The sequence below is a fragment of the Bombyx mori genome, chromosome 10 (genome assembly GCF_030269925.1).
Source record: "Bombyx mori chromosome 10, ASM3026992v2".
Lineage (NCBI taxonomy): Eukaryota > Metazoa > Arthropoda > Insecta > Lepidoptera > Bombycidae > Bombyx > Bombyx mori.
In genome coordinates this window covers 7,744,811-7,756,383 of record NC_085116.1, presented here as the reverse complement: position 1 = coordinate 7,756,383, position 11,573 = coordinate 7,744,811, and the positions used below count along the sequence as shown (strand labels likewise).

The 11,573-nt window shown below is 36.0% G+C and overlaps 2 protein-coding genes across 3 annotated transcripts; one reads left to right on the top strand and one right to left on the bottom strand.

Moving 5' to 3' along the window:
• The first annotated feature begins 1,334 nt into the window (after window positions 1-1,334).
• Window positions 1,335-4,234, top strand: LOC778526 (Bax inhibitor-1-like protein). 2 transcript variants are annotated; one of them, NM_001098350.2, is given in 5 exon segments: window positions 1,621-1,670; window positions 1,966-2,192; window positions 2,465-2,691; window positions 3,532-3,702; window positions 4,041-4,234. In NM_001098350.2, coding segments are annotated over 5 exon segments (708 nt in total). In that variant the 3' UTR covers window positions 4,074-4,234.
• A 3,514-nt stretch (window positions 4,235-7,748) lies between these two features.
• LOC101735943 (palmitoyltransferase ZDHHC11) lies at window positions 7,749-11,514 on the bottom strand. The gene is made up of 2 exons (XM_012696715.4): window positions 11,373-11,514; window positions 7,749-11,031 (listed from the first exon to the last, which is right to left on the bottom strand). The coding sequence occupies exon 2, from the start codon at window positions 8,842-8,844 to the stop codon at window positions 7,801-7,803; it is 1,044 nt and encodes a 347-aa protein (XP_012552169.1). The 5' UTR covers window positions 8,845-11,031; window positions 11,373-11,514; the 3' UTR covers window positions 7,749-7,800.
• Window positions 11,515-11,573: the final 59 nt, after the last annotated feature.

Here is an 11,573-nt window from a genome sequence, read left to right as displayed (position 1 = left end):
ATATTAAAGATGAAATTAGACAACAAAGGAAACCGACTATCTTGTAGCTAGCCTGGAAATTCTTCTTCCCATTATTTTCTATAATATTGTACATAATTTTCTCTTCTTACACTCGCACTTGTGCTTGTTGTATCAGATGACATTTGAACTTATTAATCTTATTTTGTAGGCACTCTTTAGGAAAGTTACTTTCTCTTCAAAGTTATGAAAAGTTAATGAAAAAATTAAACCGAATTCCTGTTTATATATAGATTAGACAGGTAAATTCCCGAGCCCCATAGAACATCGAGCTGTAGGACACAGGGGTATTCCCCAAAATATATGGAACATTCTGTACTAGGTTCATCCATACTTAATATTGAGGGCTTCCCCGTAACATTAAACATAAATGAAAAAGCCTACCAACTTAAAAGTGTAAAATCGGTAGAAAAATCGGGAGAATTTCCATGTATACTCTGAAATCGTAGAAAAATCGCTATATTTCAGTATTTCGGTAGAACAGAGCCCATATCGGTAGGTTCGAGACCACTGTTTGACCGTATTGTGAGTCGAACTCCCAATATTACTGCTATACATGTTATACAGGTAACACCTTTCTACCGGAAAGTTATTTTGCTTTTCAATTTGTAGGATAAGCCGTTGTCACAATAGGGATTCAACTCCGTCTCAAGGTAGATAGTATCATTAACGTTACGATATGTATAGGCTCTAATAATCATATCGTAGAAAACTGATTAAAGTTTGGTCTTCTAGACTAGGGAGGATAGAGGTAAGGAAAACCACCTCAGTGTTATAAAAAGTGTCAGCTGAAAAGGAGCTAATTAAGGTGGCACCATAGTAACATGTGGAAAGATTTAAACTATGATGCTGTTCTTTAAACTATCAAACAACACCAACAATTCAAAATAATATTGTTTTAAATAGGAGAACTTTATTAATTAAGGATTAAGGTTTTTATTTATTTATTTATTACACTTAATGCCTGGGGCATTTCTAACAGTCAACCAAAGGTAATGCAGGGTAAATAATGATAGATGCATTGAAATTAAAATTAAATTAAATTACCAGCTATCTTCGTCATATACATACACAAAAATACATACGTACTATATACAAGTGTAAATACACATATATATATATATATATACAAATACATATACGTGCATATAAAATATTTACGGTTATTATTTAGTATACTTAGTAGCTAGTATTATTGTAACCGCGGGGAAAGGGTACACTTTTTCCATTTAATTTTTATATTAAATTATTTTTGAGTGAGTTGAAATTGAATGCAGTTGTCACACTCTACACACCTAGTGCATATAATTCAATCTCTAGCAACACCGGTAATGACGTATGGGATACGTGTGTTTCAAAGTTCGACTTCTGAATTCTCATTGGTCAATAAAATCACTCCACACCACCCAATTTTATTCACTGCCATATTCTCTACAGCGCAGAACGAAAATTATTTGTTTGTTTTATTGTGACTTGTGAAACTTGAATACTGTTGTTGCGTCATATTGAAAGCTATAAATATTTTAGACTTCAAATAGAAAAACATAGATCATATTATTGAAATCATTGTTTAAAGACCCTTCAGAAAGTAAAAAAAAAAACATGAATACAATAAATTTTCAAACCTTTGTCAACAGCTTTCAGAATCGACTGTGAGTATAATAAATCGGTTTTAATTATTAAGTTATGAAAATATAAGTTAATAACATACGTAATATTTGTATACGAAACAAGGTCATTGAATGATCATTCTAGAACTTTGCATTAAAACTGATGTTATGAATTTTCTTCATACGATGAATGCTAATAGATAATGCCCATCTGAGTAAATATTGTAAAACTGAGATTGGCGTATCTTGTTTGTTAATGATATGAACATTAAAACATATGATTATATGGTGTGTAAAGCTAATTCACAGATTAAAATGATCCAATTCAATGTTTTAGGGAACCACCAGTTCGTCAGCATCTTAAAAATGTTTACGCCACATTAATGATGACATGCGTCTCTGCATCTGCTGGGGTTTATGTTGATATGTTTACAAGATTCCAAGCTGGATTTTTATCGGCCATCGTTGGTGCTGGTCTAATGCTCATGTTAATTGCCACACCCGATAATGGAAAGAACACTAACTTACGACTCGGCTATCTACTTGGATTTGGATTAACATCAGGTATAATGACTTGAAAATCAATTAATGATGAAATCATGACAATTATGCGAATTATTGAGTAATATTGTAAATACTATAATATTTTAGTTACTATCAAAACATTACAAGATAGAGAGAAATTAGAGCCTTATTATTACACAACATAGTGCAACAATATTGTTCTGTTATTTCAGGTTCACATATTGAAAACTGAATGTGTACCAACATCCAGTATCCACAAATGCTTAAATCATTTTTATAAATTGTAGTTTAAATTTTTATTTATATTTCAGGCATGAGCATGGGTCCCCTGCTTGAATATGTCAGTGTAGTTGACCCATCTATCATAATAACTGCTCTGCTCGGCACTACCCTGGTATTTGTATGCTTCTCTGCTGCTGCTATGCTTGCTGAACGAGGCAGCTGGCTATTCCTCGGTGGCACATTGATGACACTGTTCACGTCTATGTCACTAATGACTTTGGTTAATCTGTTTATGCAGTCACATTTCCTGTACCAAGTGAGTAATATTTTTCACTCATAAATATCAATCGGACAGTTAAATATAATAAGCATTCAGAATATACAATAACATATCAAAGTAGTGTTGCATCAAAGAATTGACTATGAGTCAAGTTAATGACTAATCTCTTTAATGATCTTTATGTGATCTTTGTTTATTTGGCTGGGAATTATATTTATAATTATAATTAATGTAGAAAGTTATTATATGAATGTATTATAGTATTTTGCATTTACCAACATAGACTAGCATAGCATATTTCAACAATTCCATAAAATGTAAAAAAGCTGTTTTTTTGTCTTAAAATACAAAATCTTCTTTCTTTCCTGTTACCCTCTGCTGGGGTGTAGGGCTCGAATCAAATTCTTCCATTTGCATTGGTCTTGGGCAGTCTGTTCTATCTCTTCCCAAATCATGACCAAGACGCCTAGTTCCTACTTTACTGAGCGATGCCAAGTTGTTGTGGGACGGCATCTCATCCTTTTGCCAGAAAAAAATATTCACAAAATAACTTTCTTGTAACAAAAATGTCCATGAAAAACTTTAATACAGTGCTGTTATCCACTATGTCTTTTGAGTGATTGGTCGAGAGTTTTAAATCACTTTTGTCTCATTGCCAATTACATCAGGATGCATAGACCCTGTAATTTTCCCTTTACACATAGAAAGTTACTGAACTTAAGTCATTGAATGTAGATGGTAAAATTTTGGTCTTGGCCAATAATTATAATATTTTTGAGTATTAGGTCTCATTAGAATATGCAAGATTTTTGAAAATAATTTAAGTAATTTGAATTATTCTATTATTTCTAATTAAATATTTCTCTAATTTAACAGGCTCATCTTTATCTTGGCCTCATGCTCATGTGCGGATTTGTACTATTCGACACACAACTTATCATTGAGAAACGCAGAATGGGAAGCAAAGACTTTGTGCAACATGCATTGGAATTATTCATTGACTTTATTGGAATGTTCAGAAGACTGGTTATTATTTTGACACAGAAGGTAGGAAATTATGTGCTTAATATTTCACATGCTAATGCTTTACCAATGCTTTTTTAATAATTGGCTCTTACCTGCAGCTTGGCCTCCGTGGTCGAGGAAAGTATTAATAGTTTTTTCTAGTGTTTTGGTATTTTTAAAAAGATAATAAAATTGTTTCTCATGGGATTGAGATGTTTATTCGGGATAAAAGGTAGTCTTTACGCTCTACTGACCTTAAAATGTCACTTTAAAAAACAATACAACATGAAAAAAGGACAAACCTAATTTCACAATTACAATAAAGTAAAGTTAAAAAGCCAAATGAAATTGTCTATATTTAACCATTGTTGTTTTTTCAGGAGGAACAAAACCGTCGTCGCAAGCGTGACTAAAAATATACTTAAAAGGTATTATTTACCCACATCAGTATGGTGATACGGATGTTTGAAGATATTTGTTTTTTTTTTTATTTTCTGATTGAAATATTTTAGGCAATGCAGAAAAATTGTAAATTACATTTAACTATTTAGTAAAGTATCTATTGGTTCCAAAATGTACTTTTATTTATGTATTATAATTTATGCTATGATTAATGGAAATGAACCAGAAATCGCAAGTCATTTTGAATACAAAATATACAGGTGTGGTACAGTACACAGTATACTAATGAAATGTATACTAAAGAATAATTTTTATCTTCCTTTCGCGCAATTCTATCTGTAGTATTTCTATCCCAGATATTACATTGACACTCAACTTTAACTTTGAATGCACTCTTAATGAGCATCAAATAAAGTATTTAAAACTTCTAATTTCAATAGAGATAAAAAATGATTTATTGACAGTGTTTATGATTAGGACCGAGTCACACCAGAATGGCAGTGGCCGGCGGCCTCCAGACTGCACGCGCCTACTCTCCTCTTGACTAATTTAGTTTCTTCATTCGGTAATGATACTCGTGTGTTTGGATGGAATTGGTTATTACATATAACCGCGGTGTCGCTTTGGTGGGCTTTTGTCGCCGCTGGCAGCCGCGGACAGAACCATCGACAAGACTCACGTGGCGTTCGGCTGTTCGCTTCACCGCGGGCGGGCGGGCGGCGGTTGTATCGCGAACTTTTCAAGCGATACTAATCTTTTAAGTATATATAAGATAAAATTTAAAATTATTTCAGACAGAAAGTGCTCGCCGCGACGCTGCCATTCCGTTGACTCGACTCTTAGCTTTGTATGATAATTAAAATTAAAAAATTAATTAGTCATTGATTAGAGATTATACAAGCTATGCATGTCTCTGATATTAATTTCAATATTTCTAAATGATTCATACGGCTTTTAAGACTATCAATTCTAATGTTATGTCAAAACCCAGACATTTCAGTTTTCAAACAAATCTCATAGGTAGGTACCTAATTTATAATAAAAGGATCACACCCTACACAGTGCGTCCTACCCGTGCTTACCTACGGAGCCGAAACGTGGACACTGACTGTGCGACTAGTCCACCAACTAACAGTTACTCAGCGAGCTATGCTTGGTTTGTCATTGCGAGACCGAATACGCAATGAGGTCATTCGGGCAAAAACCAAAGTTATCGATATAGCTCGCAGAGTTAGTAAGCTGAAGTGGCAGTGGGCTGGTCACATATGTCGCAGAACTGATAACCGTTGGGGTAGACGTGTTCTGGAGTGGAGACCGCAAACCGGCAAACGTAGTGTAGGACGCCCTCCTGCTAGACGGAGCGACGACCTGCGCAAGGCAGCTGGCAGTAACTGGATGCGTAGAACCGAAGATCGGGTTCAGTGGCGAGCTTTGGGGGAGGCTTATGTCCAGCAGTGGACTGCTGCAGGCTGATGATGATGACCCTACATTATTTTAACCGAACGTAATAGTCGTCATCGATTTTTTTTAACAAACAAAAAACCGACATTTCATATATCGTACCTTAATCAATTTCTGACTTTGTTTTGCAGAATGAATTCTTTGAGAATATCTGTTTTCTAATATGGATGCAATAAGAAATAGTTAATTTAGACAGGATTGACAACGTCACCATTTTTGTGTTTATTCGATGAGGCAAATGATATGTGATAACAATTAATGCATCACGGTCGAATATATTTCATTATAATACGGCATACCTCAACCTATCGTATATCAACGACTCCAAAGCACACAGACATCGTCGGGACGCTATTTTGCGTCAGCGGCGCCTCACGATAACCTGGGTCGATGTCACTGTCGATGCCCTTTTTTTTTTTTTTTTGGTCAGGAGGAAATCGCCGGACTTCCGCCCTTTTCTGGGGATACTGGGCGGGGTATGTCAGAGTCGAACTGACTAAAACCTCCTGTCGCTCAACAACCAACGTCCAAACCTCGCATGAGACAGAACTCATGACAAGGCAAAGGGGGGAAAGTGAAGCGTTTAGTGCGGAGCACATCTCTCCCATCACCCTCCCCCTCGGGACGCCGGACTGGCGGTCGTCGGCGCCACGACCACCAGCCCTCTCGGTCGGCAGACTGTCCGAAGCCCGCCTAGATGGCGCCGGTTAGAGTGGGTTACCCTACGGAATACCCCGCTGGGCCAGAACCAGCGTGGGTCGAGGATAGCCGGCCTTCCATCACCCGGATGCTCTTGCGTAAAACGCGTGCAGAGCAGCTTGCACGTCGTCTTCTTAGGCCCCCCTCGCCGGTCCCCAGACCGACATGTGAGGGGGACCCGAAACACTTAGAGGGCCAGGGCTTGGGCGAGATCCGCCTCCCTGGCCCCCGCTCGACGGCGGCGGGATTGTGCGTCTCTCACGCGCCCCGCCGCCTCCTTCTGCGAGATGGTGCACTCGCAGAAGTCGAGCATCGCCTTCCACGACTCGTCGTCGCCGAGCATCGATGCCACAACACTAGGCAACGACAAGTCGGTTCCTATTTTTGCGACGAGGACACGGCGCCACCCCTCCCATACGGGGCAGGCGACGAGCGTATGCTCTGCCGTGTCCAAGTCGCAACCACAATGGTGGACTGTCGATGCCCTACACTCCTCCTTACTAATTGTTTTGAACCAGTCTCGCTGCTGTTGGACTCTACTAGCAGCAACCAAAGTATAGGTTATAGTACTCTCCGCAGAGTTCGACGTGACACTTAATCCATAGCGCCAGCTCACAGCTTCTCAGCGAGTCTCACGATTCCGATCTGGTGGTAGATGCACTGGCTGTTGCTGACTTTGCTGTTAGGCCTCAAAACTTCCTGGCTAAGTCCTCAAATTCGTCCTGGTTAAGCCACAAGGTTAACAAAAAAACTTTAAACCACGAACCAGAGAATGTGGCAAGCCTGTCCTATATGTTACTCTTATATTAATGTAATGTATATCAAAGTACTGAGCACAGCAAACATCGTCAGTACCTTCGAATGGTCAGTTTTATTTTAATTAGATTATTTATCTGTCTCTTGGACAGAAGCACCGAAGGTGGCACTTTTCTGGAAAATCAAATTTTGTGTTAAGTTTTATCCCATATTAATAATGAAAGTATTGAATTAATTAATTTTTTAAAAGTGATTTTAATATCCTCGTATATCTACCAATACCAACACAAATAAATCGGACACACGTATCAATACAGTTACGAATTCCGTCAACGGCACCATTCTTATCGGAATTCTTATTTTTCGGAACGGCAATTGGATTCTTGTGGCAGAGCTCATCTACCTATAATTTCATCTAAAAAAAATGTAGGGCTTTCAACTAGTTGAGAACTCAGTTCTTATAAAAAATTATTTTTAATGATATGGTGTATCTAGTGAAGTATCAACGGATAAGTACCTACACTTCACTTCCTAAGTATTTTCTATAGGTACCACCGTCCTGCCTTTTAGTGGGGCAAAACGTTTTGAACCAAGGGCAGTTATTAAACAATACAGTTGAGACTTTTATGTATCAAAGTCGATCGCGTTATTCACCAATGCTGAGAAAAAGAAAATTTAAGATTTATGAAATTGACCGTAGAATACACGGGACACCATTTCTTAAAACGATCTCTAGAGATATTGTAATTTTTGTAATAAAATCATCTTACGATAGTGTATACTTATTTTATTGTTTATAAAGCTTGTATAAAAATAGAAGCATTATCTGTCACTATCAACATTGTGCGGATGTACTTTATTCCTATCGAATACAAACCAATTTCTTGCTCTATCCAATTGGTTATTTACCAAAACAATTAGATTGCTGCCATTTCGAGTTTCGCTGTCGTATAATCCGTCTATTAATTCTGGTTTGTCGTGTTTATCAACAACTTCATCATCGGGTTTCGTGTTGTCTTTAATATACATTTTCGGTAAACTTATTCTGCGACACTTACAAATAAAGCATTGACAGCGTATTGCTTCTGATGTGCCACTTTTCATAACATATTCATAAGTGGAAACTCCCAAATATGAGATGTAAACGTGAAAACAGCATAAATGTAACAAGGCACATGATATCCCAATAGCTATTATAAAGAATAACACTAAAAATGCTAACAATGGCATAGATATTTTACAAAATTCAGAGTACGTCTCTTTGCTTATAGTACAATTGATATAATTATAATGGCCAGTACTTAATTTATACGGATTAGTTAAAAACAAAACAATGTCTGTAAGACACAATGCAGCCGTAAACGCAGATATCATCAAAGCTGTAATAACAGATGCAATGAACGGCAAGTAGTTCCTGTTTCCAATGCAGTTGTTCAACCACTTGCAGTGATGATCAAATTGATCCACACATTTATTGCAAATACTACAGTGTTTAGTATATCTACTTGTTGCTTGTATGTTGCATAAATGACATCTTCCATTCTCAATGACATGCGCGTGAATAGTTCGATCGAATTCCGGAATAATATTTATTTCCATCTTTCTCAATTCGGTCTCACTTGGATCTAGCATGGATGCAGTAACGTGAGCGATAGTATGTGACACGTACAGCACTGTGTACACAATCAGGGATATCATTCTTAATTCATTGAACTGTATTTGTATCAAAAATATAAAATTTATTAGAGCAGTTCCAATGAGAGCAATCCACCCAAGAACTTGCAGATAATTCAGTGGTAGTTGAAAACCATTTAATCTTCGTTGTAGCCGAGGTGAAGAATTTGTTATAATGCAGCATTCGGCCATTTGCCTTCAAGTAATCACTTTATTTATATTTTAATCTTTAATCTTATTATTAATTTTGTTTGTAAGGCCATAGGGTGCAGTGTTCACATGCTAGCTCCATAGTCATTTTAATTTAACTTACAAATTGTTTCGCTTTTCAATAAATCTTTTTAATGTTTCGTTAAATATTAATGTTTTTAAACACAAATACGGTGTGTATTTGTGTTTAAAAACATTAAAATTCCTTTCACACAGATACGTAGTCTTAGAACGTCTAACCATATTGATGATTACATAGACATGCGACGAACTTGCGCGCGCAAACGTTTCGGTATTATAGATTTAGTAAGTTACAATACATTCATGTTTTTTCTGCGTCACTCATTATCTATAAATCTCAATAATATTAATAATGTAGAGATTATCTAGGCAAGGCACTCGAAGTTTATCAATGTAGGTACATAGTCCGTGAATAAAGTAGCATGTATATTAACACATGTAGGTACACTGTCTTTTTTACCGTACCTACCTATTCGCTGTATACAGTACAGAGCTACTTAGTTTCTATAGCAACTGAAATTATATACAACAGAAGCGGTACATACATATTATTATTTAACGTCATTGTTTAAATATTAATTATTTTTAATAATTTATTTATTCACGACCAACTCGGTTTTAAGTGTTTACCGAAGCTGTTGGGTGTCGGGGCACAACGCAACGTGAAATATGAAGTTTCAATTTTGTATTGTGATAATGATTGTTGCAATTTTTTAAATGATTAATAGTTACAGTGGTGGTACATATCCGTTAGAGCTCGTCATACGACACTCCACTAATAATTACGAGGGAATACTAAGATATTAGTTTTTTTTTCTACCTATTCGCTGGTATCCTAGGAGCTACGCCGTGACATAACGAACTCAAGAAGCTCGACCTGAGAGAATGTGCTAATTCTAGCCCTAGCAAGAGCAGTGCTCGGATATATTCAATTCAACATACGTTAGAAAAGAATATCCAAGTACGCACGGTACATACAATAAATGGCTCCATATAATTAATGGTGCTTGGAGGTATTGTGATACAGTCAGGGACGTTTTAAATTAGGGGGGCCCTGGGCACACAAGAATTTGAGGCCCTTTTGGAAAGTAAAAAAAGCGAATTATAATAACTTTTTTTACTGAGTATGACCCTTTATTATAGGTAATCAAATACGGTATGATATAATATGTCATTAATGATATTAGAATGCGGCTGGTATTTTGGTTATTACGATAATGGAAACCGGATAAATGTGTGAGAGAAATTGTCGGTCCTTAGGGGGCCCCTGAGAATGGGGGCCCTGGGCACGGGCCCCGTGTGCCCTTATGGTAAATACGGTATTGGATACAGTACGAATATACTATGTATGAATAGTGGTGTCTACGAATTGGAGTAACTACTCTTTTACTACTCAACTTCAAGCATGCCGTGAGATTGTTAACTCATTTATGACAAAAAGCTGATTAACTGACGTAGTACGGAAGTAATGTTTCAGATCTGGATTTCAATGGTTAGTTAGTTCGCCAAAATAGATTTCGTATGTATATGCATATATTCAATATCCAACCGAGCGCGGACCCGTGGAGCATTAGTAACAGTTACACCAACAAGACGATCAAATTATTCTATTTTAAGTAAACACGTCTAAACGAAGATCAAGCTTCGGAAAGGATAAAACAAACATAATTTTGGAAGCAGGGAAGTTTTCTTGGAATTTTAATTATTTATAATATATTATTTAATTATTTTTTGCCTTCATAGACCAGTGACGTCACAATCGCCAATATGGCTATTGATATTTAAATACTTTTTAATTAATAATATCTAAACGCAACAACAGGTATTCGTGTATATATCTATACTCACGGTATAAACCTGTGTATATAAGAATAAGATTATGTATATAATAATAAGATTATACAGTTTCGATATTACACGTTACAAGAATTGAGAATAATTGTAACACCATTTTAATACGTCACGATTTAAAAAATCCAATATGCGTTGAAAATTTGATTTTCAATATGGAAAAGTTTACCAACTTTATTGCTACTGAAAACTTTCTCATTTCATTTTGAGAAGTGAAGGTTAAGTGGGTTTTGTTCTTTGTAAATGATATTGAGAACTTGTTTCTTGGTTTATTTTTTTAACATTTTGGTAGGGAAACTGAAAAGTAAAAAAGTCAATCATGGCTATTTCTTATAATTTTATAGTGCATAGTAATTTCAATTTGTGGTATGTAAAAAATTAAGTTGTAACGTTTATAATAATTCTAATTTTGGAAATTGAATCAATCAAATCAATCAATCAAATTAGATAATGTCTGACAAGATCAAGAAAAAAAAATTTAAACGAATATTTATTTCAGTCGAAAGAAAAAACTGGAATTTGAAGATTGTATAAATTGCGGAGAAAAACCAACATCGAATGCAAAATCATTAGAGTTAAACGAAGCTAACGTATGTTATCATAAAATAAGCTATAAGCTATCATAAAATATTACTTACACCTTAAGTCATGGTTTCGATATAAAACGGTACACATTGCCTTTTATACGTATATTATTTCAAGGTTCGTTTATCACGGTTTAGATATAGCATGATGCGAATTAGCTGTCTTATACGAAGGGGGTCCTGTATAAAGTTACATTTTGATCCTGCAATAGCTTGCGTGGGAAGCGCTACTGATAACATTGAATCACGAGGTAA

What these genes read in the sequence shown, in the direction of transcription:
- LOC778526 (XM_062670355.1), top strand. Translation starts at nt 1,621, where the DNA reads ATGAATACAATAAATTTTCAAACCTTTGTCAACAGCTTTCAGAATCGA. An exon ending in TGGATTTGGATTAACATCAG is followed by an intron (nt 2,193 to 2,464) that starts GTATAATGACTT and finishes TTTATATTTCAG; the next exon opens with GCATGAGCATGGGTCCCCTG. An exon ending in AGTCACATTTCCTGTACCAA is followed by an intron (nt 2,692 to 3,531) that starts GTGAGTAATATT and finishes CTAATTTAACAG; the next exon opens with GCTCATCTTTATCTTGGCCT.
- LOC101735943 (XM_012696715.4), bottom strand. Translation starts at nt 8,844, where the DNA reads ATGGCCGAATGCTGCATTATAACAAATTCTTCACCTCGGCTACAACGA.